This window comes from Euphorbia lathyris, chromosome 3 (genome assembly GCF_963576675.1).
Source record: "Euphorbia lathyris chromosome 3, ddEupLath1.1, whole genome shotgun sequence".
Taxonomy (NCBI): Eukaryota; Viridiplantae; Streptophyta; class Magnoliopsida; order Malpighiales; family Euphorbiaceae; genus Euphorbia; species Euphorbia lathyris.
The window spans coordinates 32,106,919-32,125,430 of NC_088912.1; the positions used below are offsets into that span (position 1 = coordinate 32,106,919).

General features: G+C 40.0%; 1 protein-coding gene across 1 annotated transcript; it reads left to right on the top strand.

The window, feature by feature from the left end:
• Positions 1 to 2,402: 2,402 nt before the first annotated feature.
• LOC136221531 (probable histone H2A.2) lies at positions 2,403 to 3,325 on the top strand. The gene is made up of 2 exons (XM_066008901.1): positions 2,403 to 2,681; positions 2,803 to 3,325. The coding sequence occupies exons 1-2, from the start codon at positions 2,475 to 2,477 to the stop codon at positions 3,040 to 3,042; spliced, it is 447 nt and encodes a 148-aa protein (XP_065864973.1). The 5' UTR covers positions 2,403 to 2,474; the 3' UTR covers positions 3,043 to 3,325.
• The last annotated feature ends 15,187 nt before the right edge of the window (positions 3,326 to 18,512 follow it).

Consider the following 18,512-nt stretch of genomic DNA (forward strand, 5'->3'; position numbering starts at 1 on the left):
TTATTACTTGTACCTAGTGCACTTGCTAGTGTCACTCCATCTTGGGGGACAACAATAACTCATTTGTTATTGGTGGTAAATATTGTAACAACTTCGGGTGTCGGCATGTACCCTACCAATCAATAGAGCTTGATTCTGCTTCTAACATTTGCTTAAGGAAGACAACTCACTCAGAAAGGCTTTTGTTTAAACTTATGGTTAACGATTTATTGATGCACAATAGTTGGAGCTCTATATATGCGAGATTACCAATAGAGCATACAATATCAGAAGTAAGTAAATGTAGAGTTAGAAAGAGTTACACAATGATTTATACTCGTTCAAGCTCTTGCCTACATTTAGCCCTTAGAATACCTTCTTCTGAGTTTTAATCAATTACTGAACTTTTTACCACTAGGGCACAAACATGTACACTAGATACATAGGTTATGTAAAGTATATTTCTTTACAATCCACGCTCACCTATCTATCTTTCTATATGTTTACTTATAACCAAAGCAAATAGAAGAGCTTCTGATCTTTTTACAAACGATGATTTTGTTCTAATATAGAATAGAGGTGAAGAACTACATCACAATTAAATTACACAAGTATGAACTATGAATGTATATTCTACTTTTGTTCTTTTTTCACTTGAATGTTTGGATCTTTTTTTGCATTGATGGATCAAGAGTGAAAATGAGCGTTATGATTGGCTTTTATAGTGGAAGTTTGAGGCACAAACGTTTGAATTTGAACTTGTCCGTTGGAGGGAAAGCTTCAAATGGCTTATGTCATAATACACAAATGAGGGAAGAGTTGTTGATGAAATCAGTCTTTTGTCTGGTGTTGACCAGCATGCCATTGGAAACTTGTGATTTCTTAGCGTGGGAGACACTGTTTGTTCTTTTCCAAAATGGTGATGTGAGAGAGACGTTTGGCTGGCAGTAGCTTCTAGCTTCTATTTTATTTGCCAATTTTAGAAACGACTGGATGTTGACTTTGATTCTCTTGAATCTTGTCTTCTAGCTTCTGATTCCGATTCCGGATCCACAATTATGTTGTTGGATCTTTGACATTTATATTTCAACATTTAGCAAACCCATTGATATAAAATAAAACTAAATTTAATTCTTCAAATTAAATATTTATGAGAATTTAAATCTTTAAATGTGATTTTTGTTATAATTAAAAACTTTATGGAAATTGTGTTTCAACACAACTCTCTCCAACTCGTCAAGCACATATCTAAGCTTTTCTGGTTTGATTTTTTTTTTCCAAATTGTTGGTCAAGCAACTTCTTACAACCTCATCAAGAAGAGTATCCTTTCTTAAAAAACCATGAAAGCTTAAAAAACATCCCACAAAAAGAAAACATGCAGAAAAAGACAAAAAAAAAAGTGTCCTCAGAGGTAGATTTTGATAACAACCTAAATAAATAGAGAGTCTTCAAAAAACCCTGAAAAGTGTTTTCTTCTCTTTTATTGGGGGATGGTTCTAATAATAACCTAAAAAAACAAGGTTATTCTTAAATTTGGGTTGAGGGTCCATGAGGCGGATCCTAAAAGAGTCGTTTGAATGTGATTATAAGAAAGCAAAAACCCAGGCATAATATGACCTATGATGCATCAAAGAGGGCACCACAAAAAGTGAATGTGTCTGCCAAACCCGACCATAGCAAAAGAAAACCTTCACGCATAATGATTTGTGATTGGACAACACAAGGAGCATGCGCATTACATAAGTATGTTGAAAATCTCATCTTCTATTTTTACTTTACTCTTCATATATGAAAATTGTGATTACTTGAGCGTTAGAGTGATCACACTGGTAAACCGTTAACACTCATGTTTTACAAATTTGCTCGAGCATAGAAGCGATGGTTGAAACTTTTCCATTTTTTAATCTACTATATATATCATCTCCAAAGTTTCAAAATAATATTGAATTTACCTTTATTTAATAGAAAATTGAAACGAGTTACTTAACAGACATGTGATTTTTTTAAAGAAGTTTATTGACAAAGTAAAACTTGATATATCGTTCATAATTACGCTAATAACACAATAAACATTTTTTACCCTTTAATAGTTAGTATTTTTTAATTAATTCATATGTGTCAAATTTAGTTTTTGTTATTTTATAGCAGTGAATTTATATTTTATCCCATTTGCAATTTATTTTTGGATTTGAAATTGAAATTAATTAGAAAACAATGTGCAAAAATTTGAAAAGGGGGCTGAAAGAAAATTTGGTTTAGAAAATTCAAAATTCCCTCCCTCGCCTTCTATTGGTCTATTTCAATTGACGAGGATCGAGCGTAAACAGTTTCAAACCGTTGATGGAAATAAGATCCAACGGTGTCGATATCCACACACCACCAGACTATAAAAGCGTGTGACAATCAACGATAGAAACCATTCTCCACTATCTTACCATAGTCAAATCTTCTTCATTTCTCTGCATCTTCGAAATCGTCGGATATATTCAGTGAGATGGACAGCACAAATGTTAAGAAGGGTGCCGGAGGTAGGAAAGGTGGAGGCCCGAAGAAGAAGTCCGTTTCCAGATCCGTTCGAGCTGGTCTTCAGTTTCCCGTTGGTAGAATCGGAAGGTTTTTGAAGAACGGAAGATATGCACGGAGGGTCGGATCTGGGGCTCCTGTTTACTTAGCTGCAGTTCTTGAGTACCTAGCTGCTGAAGTAAGCAAAAATCCCTAATTCTTTCAATTGTTTGTTCTTTAATTTTGTTGAAATTGGTTAGGGCTATCATGTTTGGCTGTGAAATTGGAATTGATTTTTTTTTTTGTGTTTGTGGTTATAGTTGCTGGAGTTGGCTGGGAATGCGGCAAGAGATAACAAGAAGAGCAGGATAATACCAAGGCATATATTGCTAGCAGTGAGAAATGATGAAGAGCTGAGAAAGTTGCTGGCAGATGTAACTATTGCTCATGGAGGTGTTCTTCCTAACATAAACCCTGTTCTTTTGCCCAAAAAGACGGAGAAAACTAGCCAGGAGCCAAAATCTCCTGCCAAGGCCGCTAAGTCTCCGAAGAAAGCTTGAATAATTTGGTTCTAATTATTCAATCAGATTGGGATTTCTTCTGTAATTGGAAATCTATTGTAATTTGAAACTATACCTCTTTCAATTAACCCTTAGGTAATCCATTTTGAACATCTTGGCTTTTATCTCATTATTTCCTTGAACCTCAATCACTAAAAACTCTTTTTTATCACCCATGTAATAACGACTTATGGCATTTAAATTATATTAGAAAATTACTAATGAAATGCAAACATAAATAAATACAAATACAATAAAACAGGTATGCAGATGTAACATTTCATATTGCTTTTATAGCCATTTTGATAAATTTTATCATTATTAGTTATTCACCTTCTTGTGATTGAATAATGGAAACTATACCTTTTTCAATTTACTGAAACTCATGGTTTTGGGGGCCATTAGCATATGATAGAACACAATAATATGACTTCACATGTAATTTCATAATATTGCACTATTTGGTGTATTGAAACCCACCTAAGTGAGGATACATATTGGGTATGTACACTCTCGCAAAGTTGTACATGTTATTTACAAGTAATAGATATGTTATTAGAGTTGTCCCTTCATTGGAGATGATAAACCGCGTCTTTCATTTAATAATGGAATAAGGAAATGGCTATGACTACCTCATTAGTTTCAAGATTGACTAGCTTTTGATGAATCAATGCTCCAATAACGAATTATGATGAAATCTCTCCACTCAATGTTTATGGAATGTGTAAGTGTATAAGACTATGCCTAATGTATAAGCACATGCCAACATATGTCACATAATGAACTAATTAAGAAATTTTGAGGCGTACTAAATTAGATACTTTTCAATGCATAAGTTATACTTTTAAAGCTTTTCAAAGTAGCTCACTATTTGGGTGACACTCACATTTCTCTAAAGCTATTGAGTAATCGAAAATGCAAATTAATATAATTAAAGACCTAACGTTGATAACTTGGTTCAATTTTAGACAAACTAAATTCCAAATGAATTGTAACCTCGTAGTCTTCTTCTTTTGGAGAAAATGTATTGATTTACCAAATTTAAATGTTTAAACCCTCACCCTAATCTCTTCATCCAAAATACCTAAGAACACCAAAATCATTCCACTTCGATTCTTTTCTTGTAATCGATTCCTTTCTTGTAATCACTCACAAGAAAGAAGAAACTGGTCAGGAAAAAACCAGCATAATAAAAAAAAATGATAAAGTTCGATGCTCAAGGGTAAAAGAGAAGAAGTCAGCCGTGGAGAGAGCTCAGAAAAGTTTCATGTGCTTCTTCAATGTTGTGAAGAGTGCAAGAAAATAATGAGAAAGGAAAATTGGAGAAATTAAGATTAGCAGAGATGTGTTTGTTTTGGTTTAGCAAAGAATTCTGCTTGATTGATTTGAAAGAGAAGAAATTGATGAGGTTATATCTCCCTTCCGAATTAAGAGATGATGAAATTAAACAAAAAAAACTTTGGGTGTTTGTAAGTTTTTTGGATTAAGAGATTTGTGATGAGGGATTTCAAAAGTTAGACTTGAGATTTTTCCACAGATATAGTCCGTAGATGCGAATATGAGGATACAAATAACATTTTACTGATTTTAATCAGTTGGATGCAAACGGAAATTTTAACAGCGGAAAGAGATCTGTTAGTTTGTCTAAAATTGGACTAAGTTGTCAACGTTGGGTCCTCAATTGTACTATTTATTACGTTAAGGGTATTATTGCTTTTCACGGGTAACGTTAGGGGTATTTTTACATTTTATCGTTTTTGCTAATGAATAATGGAAACTATACCGTTTTCAATTAACTCAAACACAAGGTTTTGTGGCCCATTAACATACAATAGAACACATGAGAATATGACTACACATGGCAGACTGCATAATATTGCACTATTTGCAAATAGCCTAACGGTGTATCGAAACACACCAAAGGTTATATAATGGGTATGTACGACTCTCGCAGAGTTGTACAATACATGTTATTTACAAGTAATACATATATTATTGGATTTTGGAGTTCTCCATCTATTGGAGATGATAAACTCGTCTTTCGTTTTATAATGCAATAAGGAAATGGCTATAACTACCTCATGGGTTTCCAAATTGACTAGTTTGGGATAAATCCAAGCCTAGGGTTTAGGGGGTTCCGGACCCTTGGTCGGTGGTTCTACTATTGAGTAGTGGTATTTCGGTAGATTGCAGCTCCCCTAATTTTCATTTATATTGATATATTTGTAGTATTGTTATAATACTTTAATATAGTTGAGTTGGTTAAGTTTTAATACAATAGACCATGAGTTCAAGCTTTTATTTATTTATTGAATTTTCTATCATTCTTAACTTTTTTGAACTAATTTCTTTTTCCTAATTTTTTTTTTTTACTTTTGAGACTCAAAAAATTTTAATTTTTAAAACTAAATTTATTTTATGAAAATTATATAAAAATTAGCGTTAGATTTATAAAATATTAAAGATATCTACTCCTTTCAGCCGAGTAATTTTAATCTTTTCGCATTTCACATACCAAAACGATGAAGTTTTAGTTCCCCTAAATGTAAGTTCCTGGCACCACCACTCCTCCAATAGCAAATTATGTCTAAATCTCTCCACTCAAGGTTTATGCAATGGATTAGTGTATAAGGCTATGCCTGATGTATACGCACAAGCCCCCATATGTCAATAGTCTAAGGAACGTAATTGTATGCATATCATAATTAATAAAGAAAATGTGAAGTGTGTGAGTTAAGCGATGTCATATAATGCACCAATTAAGAAATTTTGACGCGTCCTAAATTAGATACTTTTCAATGATGTCAAATCATTTAAATACATAAGTTTTAGCTAACTAATTCATTCAAGAAATGATTAAATTATACTCTTAAAGCTTTTCAAAGTAGCTGGCCACTTGGCTAACGAACTCATCTTTCCCCGAAGCCGCTTTGAATAATCGAAAGTACAAATTAATACGATTAAATTATGATTTGAAAAGACCCTTCAATATGATGAATAATTGGTGTAATCACCCCATATTTCCTCTAGATGGTCCTGATTAAGAAATATAATGAGCCATTCGATGATTATGGATAAGATGGTACTGATTAAGAACAAGTGCGATGATGATTATCTAATACGGAAGCTCATAGAAAGAGTACAACCTATTTATAAGGAGAAAAATGAAGTATCGAAGCTTCACATCCTTCGAAGAAACATACCAGATGGCCATGAGGGTAGAAAATTACGAAGGAGAGAAGATTACCAATGGATATAGGAATTCCAATAGCTGTAGTATTGGGAATGTCACAACCTTCAATAGTACTTCACTTTCAATTGTCAAAGTAGTGGGCATAATAAAGGAAGTTATGGGACAATTTAAGGTAACTGGCGATGTAGCCAATCGGCTACGTCTTTGGCCGATCGGCCATAATCTGCTAAGAGGGAGATTTTTCCCTTTCTTAAACTTCTCCTCTTTCATTTTTAAACCTGAAAATGCCCTTTCACGACCTTTGGTATCGATGATTCTTATGCCATTGGATTCGTTTTGATGAGATGGAAATGTTTGTATTTGATGGTCCAAGAAAATGGCATGAGTTAAGGTTATCGCTCTAATATTAACTAAAAAAAAGTTTCTCTCATATCACTATTCGGGAATGAATATTGGAATATTAAAAAACACACATACCAATACAAAAAAAAATTATATTGGAATAAAAAAATTAATTTACTAAAATGATCTATATAAATGATCTAATTTACTAATTTATTAAAGGGTAAAAAATGTTTATTGTGTTATTAATGTAATCATGAACAATCTACTAAGTTTTACTCTATCGAAAAACTTTGAAAATAAGTAAATAATTCAATTGGATTTGTTAGATGGCATCAAATCAAGGAAATCGAGTACTAACTCCCATTTTTTACTGAATTAATTGATCAACTTGCCATCGAACATTTATTTTGGACTCGAAAATTTTGAAAAAAAAAATGCAACATATTTCTTTGTTTTTCTTATTTTTATAAAATTATTTTAAAAAAATTACATGCCATTTAAGTAATTTGTTCCAATTTTCTATTAAATAATGGCAAATTTAATATCACTTTGAAACTTAGGGGATGATATATATGGAACAACTTTAACCCTCCCTCCTATGCTCAAGAAAATTTACAAAACATGAGAGCTAACGGTTTAATGGTGTGAGCACCCTGACGCTCAAGTTATCACAATACCCATATATAAAAAGTTCAAAGCTTTGGAAAGATGGTTTTCACTGTAAAAAAAATGAAATACATAAGTTAGGGGCCTATTTATAGGCGGCGACTGAAGTGGAAAGGGTTTTGGAAACCCAAACGCCTGATCGGAGTAATGATGTCTTAGGTAATAGTGCAAAACTTCCGCGCATCGTAATTATAACTAGGAGTAATGATGACTTAGACCTTTCAACTAGGCTCTGAGTTAGAGGGAGTAGAGAAATAGAGAGAGTAAACGAGAGTTAGAGATAGAAGAAGTTGAAAACAAAAAATGGAGAGAAAGTAATTGTAGAGATATAACATTGAATAAGATGAGAAATATCATTTTTTTTAATAATTGGGTTAAAAATTGGTGATATGATAGGTTTAGTAGGTGTGATCGGTCATTCCTCATGCACACTATAGTGAGAAGTCAACTTTAAGGTTATATATTTTTGATAACTTGCCGGATCCGATTTGATATTCTCTGCCAGAGTTACCTGCAAAACAGAACCGGAGACAGGATCTCTGGGAAAACTCTCCGACGATCAAGTCAGTTTTTGTAAGAAGGTTGGTAATTTGACAATAGTATTGCGGGGAAAATTGTGAGCGTACCTTTTTCCCTCGTTCTTAAGGCCTTTTATAGGTATTTTTTAGATAACCGCCGAGGGCGGTTACTCCTTAGTGGGCCACGTTCTGAGGACGGTTCCCCCTTTTTAGGCCATGTCCCTTTCGTGGCTTTCATGGCAACGAACGTGCTTCTGAGTGGGAGTCTTGATGCTCCATTTAGGAATTCGGGACGGTTACTCACTTCACCCGTTTCCGCTTATTCGGGTCCCATTCGGGGCGGTTACTCGCTGCGCCCGCTTCCTTTATTCGGGTCTCATCCGATCTTAGACCATAGGTCTAAGTATGGGCTGGGCCTGCGAAATGAGTATGACCCAGTTTAGCCTCGCGGGTCATCACATGCCTCCCCTTTAGTTTGATACAAGAGCCCTTTAGGGTCTGTTCATAGGGGACGCTTCGTTTTCGCTTGTCTATTCAAAATTCAAAAACTTGTGAATTTTTCCTCTTTCGTTATTTCTTTTCCGGCGTCATCTTTTCCGGCGTTGACCTCTTATTTCCGTCATTTCTCTGTGTTGTCTTTCCCATGTAAGTTTTCCTCTTCATAATTTGTACCTCGTTCGGCTTTTTACTTCTGTTTATTTCTTTTCCTCAACATGTCGAACCCCGACCTTGACTTCGCACCGTTCGATGAGAGCTACGTCCGCGAGGTTTCTCATGAAGTTGATGAGATGGTTGATGAAGTTTCAACCAGTTCTCATGGGTCTGATTCCCACCCCGTTGACTTCCTCCACCTGGCGAATACAACCGACGAGGGTCTAGGTTTTGACCCTAAGAAGTTGATTCCGCCACCTGTCCCAACCCCCCGTTTGTTACCAAAGAGGGACAGGTCGGGAAGCCTAGTTTGTCGCGAGACCATTGAGGATTTGCGGGTGCAATATCCTTGGCTCCAAGGTCTCGAGACCATCATTCCCGGGGAGGATAGAGGACCGGGCGATTACCCAAAGGGGTATTTCACCATTTTCGTCGCCCAGATTATCTGCGGCTTCACTTATCCGCTGGCGGATGAGATTGCTTCCATCCTCGGCGGTTACAGAATCGCACCTGGGCAGTTACATCCAAATGGATGGGCCGACTTGACCCTGGATAAATTTCTGGCGAATTGTTTGGAGGTTCCTTTCTCGCTTAAAATTTTCTCCAAGCTTCATCATTTCAAGAGTTCGGCGGGGTATTTCACTTTCATCCGCCAGAGCGGATACTATGGTTTTGACGAGAAACTGAACAAGATCCGCGAGTGGGATCGCTCTTACTTTTTTATCAAGTTTAATGAGGGAAATCCGAACTTCCTTCGCCATTGGGGCCGGCCCAATGTGAAGAGTTTGAACTTCGGTTATCCCAGCGAGGAAGAATCCTCCGTCATCAAGTTCCTGAAGAGTACCCTTCCTTTTGTATGGACATATGATCAGGCCTTCCATATGCTAAGGAGCCGAGTAGCGATTGCCTACCGCGAGGGGGATCGCGTGGTCTATATCCCTTATCGTGTTTTTGTACAAGGTACTTTTTATTTCCAAGTTGATGATTTATTTTAACCCTTTGCAGGGGTGATCCTTTATCTCAAATCGCTGCAGATCGGGAGGCTAAAGCCTTAGCGAGAAGGAAGAAGCGGATGGCGGGAACCGCCTCCGTTGTAGGGGCAGATTCTTCTGGAGGAACGATTCCTTCCATTGAGGCGGCTTCTCCTGTAAGGGCCTCCGTTTCACAAGGTCCCGCTTCTGCCTCCGAGGATCTTCCTTTGATGAGGAAGCGGAAGATAAGTGCGGATACAGAGTCTTCTCGTCCCAAGAAGAAGAACACCGCCGTGTCCCTTACTGTTGGCGGTACACCCGTATCCGCCTCATCCAAAGGAAAGAGCAGTACCCCAATTCATGAGGTATCCTGATCTATTCCCTCTTTCTATATTGCTACTTTTTTCCTCATGAGCTATCTGCTGTTCTCTTGATATTTTTCTTTACGCCTTTGCAGCCAATTCCCGACATCAGCGGATGGTGGACTAGGACCTTTGGCACGGCCGTGAGTTTTTCTTGCAAGGAAATTGTCTCTTCCATATACAATGTCCTCGGGCGGCTTCCCTCTGCTTCCCGTGTGCGCGAACAAGTACCGCTCCCTACCACTGTGGAGGGGATCGAGAAGCGTTCTGTAGAGGTATATTGTTGCTTGTCATTCTCTTTCAAGGATCTTGCGTCCATTGTAACCGCCTATTTCTATTCGCCCTTTTTTATTCGTGAGCCTTCTTATATGCAGATTATCAATTTCGCTGAGGGCATTCTCCGAAGGGATGCCGAGCGAGCCAAGGAGTTGGAAGGTCTTGGTACTGAATTGGCGACTCAGAAGTCGCTTTATGATGATGTCCAAGGGAAGGTGAAGGTCCTAGAAGGTGCCCTTCAGAAGGCTGTGAGCGAGAAGGAGGAGGCTCTTAAATCTCTTCAGGCTAAGTCCGATGAGCTGATTCCAAGGAGAGGGCTGAGGAAATTATGGCTGAAGACGGTGCCCGCATCTACTGGTATGGGGAGCGGATTCATGCCGCTTATGAGCATGGACATTAGGGTCTCGTACTTAACCGCCCCAAGGTTCCCATCCCTGAAAAGGATTTAACTGAGAAGTGGGACAAGCTGGAAGCCGAGGATGCTGATATGGATGAGGTACTCCTCTTAGATTGGAAGAGTTTTCAGGAATCTCCAATTATCGGCGAGATCCCTACCCAGAATGCGGAAGAAGGGGCACCGCAGGACATCTCTCAGCCTGAGCAAGAGGTACCGCCCTCTGAAGCAGTTATTGATTCGAGGGTTGAGGATTCGCTTGAAGTAGATCCGCCCACTGGAGGAAATGAGGGAGTCGCTGGAGGCGAGGAAAGCAATAGGGGTGAAGGAGAGGAAGCCGTAGCATAGTTTAATTTATATTTGGACTTTTTGTATGTAACAAACTGCCCGTATATATTAATTTTCTTTCACTTGCCGCTTTGCCTTGCCTATACGTGCGATTATTGTCACTTTATTTTCATGTATGATCCTTGCCTTTTGCCGACTTCATACTTGTAATTCTTCATAGTAATTTTTGCTTTCGCTAGGGTGGCCAAACCCTTTTTGCAATTTTTGAGTACTCGTTTATTCAATTAATTTTATGCCTTACTCTATTATTTTTCTTTCGAAAATAATATAATCATAAGGTTAATCATAAGGTTTTGCGAGTGATGCGTAATCATGCATCCGCCTTTCTTTAATAGGCAACACATTTATGTGTTTTTTGAGTTTAACCCTAAGGGTTTTGCGAGTGATGCGTAATCATGCATCCGCCTTTCTTTAATAGGCAACACATTTATGTGTTTTTTGAGTTTAACCCTAAGGGTTTTGCGAGTGATGCGTAATCATGCATCCGTCTTTCTTTAATAGGCAACACATTTATGTGTTTTTTGAGTTTAACCCTAAGGGTTTTGCGAGTGATGCGTAATCATGCATCCGCCTTTCTTTAATAGGCAACACATTTATGTGTTTTTAAGAACAATCCACATTCGGGCATAACATATTGAATAAATGTAATAATTGAATACCTTTATTGATAAAGAGAAAAAGGTTTATTACATAGGTACACCAACTGTGTGGGATCAAAGCCTCATTAAAACCTTTTATCAGAAAACCCAATGGGAAAAACTCATAAAAGGAAAAAGAGTACTCGTCATTTCCTCGAACTACTCGGCCTTTTTATATAGGCGTAGGTTCTCTAGATTCCAGGTGCGCGGGAGCTTCTTTCCGCTCATTTCTTCTATTTCAAAAGTGGCTGGTCCCAGCTTCTTGGATACTTTATATGGTCCGATCCAGTTGACGCCCAGCTTGCCTTTGCCATCTCTGGATTGTATTTTATCCGCTTTTTTCAAGACCAAGTCGTTCTCGTTGATTATTACTCTTCGCATTCTTCTGTCATGATATTGCTTGATTCTATTGCGGTATACTGCCATTCGCATGTAAGCTTTTTCTCTTCGTTCCTCCACAGAATCCAAAGCATCTCTAATGTTGATAGGATTTTGTGTGTTGCAATAATAAATTATCCGATCTGTGGGCGACTTGATTTCAACAGGTAGGACTGCTTCAGCTCCATAAACTAGCGAGAAAGGTGTTTCGCCTGTTGCTGCCTTTACAGAGGTTCTGTATGCCCACAACATATGGGGTATCTCATCCGCCCAACCTGTTTTTTTATCTCCTAGCCGCTTCTTGATGCCTTGAATCATGGCCCTGTTGGTAACCTCCGTCATACCATTCGATTGGGGATGGTTTACGGAAGAAAAATGATTTTTGATCCCCATGGTTTCGCAGTATGCTTTGAACTTGGCACAGTTGAACTGGGTGCCATTGTCGGTTATAAGCTTTTGCGGGATTCCAAATCGCATGATAATGTTCTCTCGGAAGAACTCGATCATTCGCTCAGGTGTTTGTGCGGTTACTGCCTCTGCTTCTACCCATTTGCTGAAGTGGTCAACTGCGACTATCAAGTACTTCCTTTTCTTTGTCGTTTTTGGGAATGGACCCACTATATCGATTCCCCATGTTGCGAATGGCCACGCCGTCATTATAGCGATTTGTTCGGCTCCGGGAACATGCTTTTCATTCGCATGTATTTGACAATTGTGACATTCTGCAACCATCTTCTGGGAATCTTCCACCACCTTGGGCCAGTAGTATCCCATCAGTTTGACCTTTCTTGCCAACGCCGCCGAAGCTTCGTGCGCGCCACAAATTCCTTCATGTAATTCTCGCAGCACGTAGTCTCCTTCGTTGCGACTAATGCATTTCAACCATGGACATGTGTACGATTTCCGATACAAAGTTCCATCCCGAATTGAGTATCGAGCTGACTGCCCAATTAGCTTTCTAGCTAAGCTCTTATCAACCGGTAAATCTCCTTGCTCCAGATATTGGCGAATGGCCATCCGCCAATCTTCATCGTCTTCCAGTTCTTCGATGACCATAATCTGATCGACCTCGAATCTGGTGCCGATTTTATTTCCAAATTGCATGCCTTTTGACTCCATGGTTCTCTACTTGCCGCTGCTTTTGCCAATTCGTCAGCCTTTGCATTTTGGCCTCGCGGAACATGCACCATCTCCCAAACGAATCCCTTGTGCGTTAACTCTTGTGTCAATCTGCCGACTACCTGATGGTATTTTACTAGCTCCTCCTGTTTCACCAGATAATTTTTTGTGATCTGGTTTATCATGAGTTTGGAATCGCTGTAGATTACCACTCTTTCTGGGGTGAGTTCATTGAGCAACTTCAATCCGCATATCATTGCTTCATACTCTGCGGCATTATTGGTAGTTTTGAAAGTTAATTTTGCTGCATAGCACATGCGAATAACCTCCGGGCCCTTGATGATGACTCCCAGCCCAGCTCCATCTGTAGATAATGCCCCATCTGTGTACATGCTCCACTCTTCTTTTTGTGCCTTCGGACATTCATCGTCATCCCAGGTGAATTCGTTCACGAAATCGGCGAGTACTTGGCTCTTTAGCGCTGGTCTCCCTTCATAGTGAATATCGAATTCTCCCAGGCGAATTGACCATTCCATCAACCGGCCGGATGCGTCAGGTTTCTGTAATACCTTTCGCATTGGGATGCCAGTTCTCACAATGATAGTATGCGCCTGAAAGTATGGTTTCAATCTAGCCGCCGTGGTTATCACTGCGAGGGCCATTTTGTCCAACTTCGAATACCGGAGTTCTGCATCCTTCAGGACTTTGCTTACGTAGTACACTGGATATTGTTGCCCTTCTTCTTCTCGCACCATCACAGTGCATATCGCCATATTGGTGACGGATACGTAGAGAAATAAATCTTCTCCATCCTCCGGCCTACTCATTAAGGGCGGATAACACAGTAATCGCTTTATCCCCTCGAATGCTTCTTGACAATCCGGCGTCCATTCAAAGGACTTGGATTTTTTGATGGCATTGTAGAAAGGTAGACATCTCCTAGCTGAGCATGATATGAATCGCCCTAATGCCACCAACCGCCCATTTAGTCTCTGTACTTCTCTTATGCTCCTCGGCGTTTTCATCTCCATTACTGCTTTAACCTTCTCGGGATTCGCCTCAACTCCCTTGCCGCTAACAATGAAACCCAGGAACTTTCCCGCTCTTGCTCCGAATGTGCATTTCTCTGGGTTCAATTTGAGGCCATATTTGATTAGCACTTCCAGGATTTCTTTGATATACTGCGGGTGGTCTTGCATTTTCTTGCTTTTGATGATCATGTCATCAACGTAGATCGAGAAGTTCTCGCCGGATTTGTCTGAAAATATCTTGTTCATCATCCTCTGGTATGTTGCTCCCGCATTTTTCAATCCAAAGGGCATCACCTTGAAGCAATAAGTCGCCTGGTGAGTTATGAACGATGTTTTGATTTCATCCGCCTTCTCCATGGGTATCTGATGGTAACTGGATTTCACGTCGGTGAATGATAAAGCTTCATATCCTGCAGTTCCATCTACCAATATATCAATGTTAGGAAGCGGATACATATCCTTCGGACATGCCTTGTTCAGATCTTTGAAGTCGACGCACATTCTGTACGTTCCACTTGGCTTTTTGACTAGCACCACATTGGCTAACCACTCCGGATAGGTGACTTCTCGAATTGCATCTGACTTTAGCAAATCCGCCACTGCTTTTTCAATCGCCTTTTGCCGCTCAGGAGCATGTCCTCTCTTTTTCTGTCGCACTGGGGTTGCACCTTTGTCTACATTCAAACGATGGGTTGCTACGTCTGGACTTATTCCTTTCAGTATTTCATTTGGGGCGGCAAATGCCGACTCACATTGGACCAGCACCTCGGCAATGGCTTTCTTCGTTTCTTCGGGGAGGCCCATCGCTATTCGCACATTTTTGTCGCTTGAGATGGCGAATAGTTCCGTTTCGCCCAATGCTTCCGCTGGCAACTTCTCCTCTACCTTATCTTCCTCGTCTGGCTTTGGTTCAAGTGACAATGTATAGGCCTGTTGAGATACAAGTTGATCACCTTCAACTATGACTCGCCCTTGGTGTGTTGGTAAATGTAATGTTAAATGCTTCATTGAGATGAGCGACTCCGTTTCTGACAGGAATGGGCGTCCCAGAATTATGTTGTAGGCCAATGGGAGATCAACAATTGCGAATTCTAAATCACCTCGCCATTTTAGCTTTTTATCGCCCATCTCTGCCTCCAACACCACCTGTCCACTTGTTTGAGAGGATTGACCCCCAAAACCTGTTACATCCATGAATGTATGTTCCACTCGCTCGTCATTAATTCCCAACTTGTTGAATGCAGTCCGAGTAATAACATTACAAGAACTGCCAGTATTAATAAGGACCCGCTTGACGTCCCATCCTTCTACAGCCATTGTAATCACCAAAGCATCCGCATGCGGCTCCGTGATTCGCGCGAATGAGTAATTGAGGGCATCCCCCCTATGAGTGTTGCTTTTTCGCTGTTCACGGCGAGCTCTTTTTGTTGGAGGCTCATAGATCCCGCCGGCTATCACGTCTATCACTCCTTTTTTCTGCTTCTTTTCGGGCCTTGCCTCTTCTTGATGTGGTAACGTTGCATTCTCGTCACTAGTCTCCTTTCGTACAAATTGATTCAGCTTGCCCCTTTCGATCAGCCTTTCAATCTCCTTCTTCAATTCATAGCAATCGTTCGTGTCGTGGCCGTTCAGTCTGTGGAACCTGCAATATTTGTTAGGATGTCGCCCCAAACTGGTTCAACCTTTTACCTCGGGGAACCGCACATCCTTCTTCAGGGGGCTCTTTTTGATCCAAAGTAACACCTCCTGGCGAGTCGTGTTTAATGGTGTCTGATATCCGCCACTTTGAAAGGGGCGATCGCCTCTTCGAACAAAATTACTTTTGGACTGGGTCTGGCGCCGATTGTCCGAAGTGGATCTAGCGGCATCTCTTTCTCGCCGGGTTTGAGCCCTATGTTCCCTGTTGACATCATCCACTTCCATGAATTCCTTTGCTATTTTCATGAGTTCGGCCACTGTGCGCGGCTTGTTACGGATGATTTCCTCCCGCATACTCCAATCTGTGGTTCCATCTGCCATGATGTTGCGGATGCTCACGATATCCGGGTTTTGCAATCGCACCGGAATATCGTTGAATGCGACAACAAATTCCCTTAGGGAATTATAGTTCCTCTATTTGATCTCCTTCAGCTGCCTATCCGTCACATCCGCTGCCATACAGCCCATAAATTTCGCACAGAAATCCTGACTATATTGATGCCAATTGTGAATAGATTCTGCGGGTAAAGATCGAAACCAATCAGATGCGGCTCCGCCCAAAGTTGTCGAGAATAACCTGCAAATGATGCTTTCACTCGCTCCTGCAACTTCCATTAGTTCTCTGTAGTTCCTGACATGAGCCTCAGGATCAGAATTTGGACCTCTACTCTCGGCCTAGGCGAGTACCCCATTCGCTCCATCATGCTTCGTAATTGATCTTCTAAGTCAATATCGGGTATTCGCCGGACTTCTTCCATCCGCTGCTGGTGAATTCTGGGTGGCATCCATCCGCCCATCGGTGTTGAGACGTGTGCCTGTTGGGGGACTAACCGCTGTCCCGTTATAGGATCAAAGTTCCATATGTGCTCTCGCCCAGGAGTCATCAACTCCGAATGTCTGTGAGGAAAAGGTTCCACTTGCTGTAGCGGAAGAGTACCTTGCACTCCTGGCAACGGTTGGGATGGCTGCCAGGTCGGATGTATCATCGTAATGAGATCTGGGTGCGAGTAGTTGCTCGGGTGGCTGTGTGGGTTTGTGCGACTACTCTGGCCCACTTGATTTGGCGCCTGAGATGGCTGCGGGAGGGCCGATATGACAGGGATAGTCGGTGATTGTGTTGAGATAACCACAGGTTCTTGAGGAGCAGCCGCCACGGCGGTATTGTGTTCGGCGAGGGCAGTTAGTAAATTAATCATTCGATCTCCAGCCGCCTGGCTCATGTTCGAAGCCAAGACTTGTCCTGCCATCTGCACGAAATCACTATTGGACATTTCCATCTCAGTTTGCACTTGGACTTCCAATAAGGGACTCAATTGTCCCGAAGGACCCGATGAGCTAGGCACTACAGGCTGTGTACTTGCAGGTTGCGAATTCGCAATCCGTGGTCCCCTGGAGTTCATACTGGTTGATCTAGTGGTAACGCCGGTCGTTCGTGATGGTTCTGACATGTTCTTCGCGTACCTTTAACCAAATGTTGGTAAAAAAGGTCCACCTTCACCGCACCAATGATAACTTGCCGGATCCGATTTGATATTCTCTGCCAGAGTTACCTGCAAAACAGAACCGGAGACAGGATCTCCGGGAAAACTCTCTGACGATCAAGTCAGTTTTTGTAAGAAGGTTGGTAATTTGACAATAGTATTGCGGGGAAAATTGTGAGCGTACCTTTTTCCCTCGTTCTTAAGGCCTTTTATAGGTGTTTTTTAGGTAACCGCCGAGGGCGGTTACTCCTTAGTGGGCCACGTTCTGAGGGCGGTTCCCCCTTTTTAGGCCATGTCCCTTTCGTGGCTTTCATGGCAACGAACGTGGTTCTGAGTGGGAGTCTTGATGCTCCGTTTAGGAATTCGGGGCGGTTACTCGCTTCACCCGTTTCCGCTTATTCGGGTCCCATTCGGGACGGTTACTCGCTGCGCCCGCTTCCTTTATTCGGGTCTCATCCGATCTTAGACCATAGGTCTAAGTATGGGCTGGGCCTGCGAAATGAGTATGACCCGGTTTAGCCTCGCGGGTCATCAATTTTAATTTATCAAAATAAAGGTAACACGCCAAAGTGTGAAATTGTACAAATGTTGTATACCACGCATGTATTTTAGCTAAGATAAGGTGTAATAACATTCATAACATTGAGAGGTGGGAGCAATTTTACCACTAAAGTCTAAAAAGTTGTAATATTACTCCTAAAGTTGGCATCCAAGAGTAATTTTACTTCTAATATTAGCAAGTTTGATAAACTTCAGAAATAATTTATTTAACTGTGTTCTTTGTCATTAATCGTGTGTCTATACTTCACATTTGTGTTTTTTTTATCACTGATTAATAACAAATCACAAACATACGAATAGACGAGGAAAAAAAATTAAAATATATATTGTGTTTTATACGAACTTAACAATATTAAACTCCAATTCTATTATTCAATCCCAAAAAATATATAAAATTTGTTTTTTTATAACCAAATAGTATCCAACCCATGTAAAATAATGAACAAAATATTTGTATTTTATAATAATTTTTGAAATTAATCCAATTTACTAACATCAACGGTAAATTTGCTCTTAGCTCCAAACATAGGGTAAAATTGTATTTTAATATTAGGAGTAAAATGGCTCCATACGGTCAACATTAGTAGTATTTTTCATAATATCCCTTTTATATATATCAAATTCTATTTTTACTGCAATCAATATATCATTTATTAGGGTTGTGCATCAGTGTAAAACCGAACCAAATTAACCGAATACCAAATTGCTAAAATAAAATGAACCGATTTAAACCAACTAAAAAATAAACCAATAGTATCGATTTTTTCAGTTTGGTTCTGTTTTTAACTGAATTAATAACACATTATGATAAAAATCTAAACATTACGCATATTATCAGCC

Bases quoted from the DNA above. Each gene is read 5' to 3' on its own strand.
- LOC136221531 (XM_066008901.1), top strand. From the start codon at position 2,475: ATGGACAGCACAAATGTTAAGAAGGGTGCCGGAGGTAGGAAAGGTGGA. The intron at 2,682-2,802 runs GTAAGCAAAAAT...TTGTGGTTATAG, and splicing joins TTGAGTACCTAGCTGCTGAA to TTGCTGGAGTTGGCTGGGAA.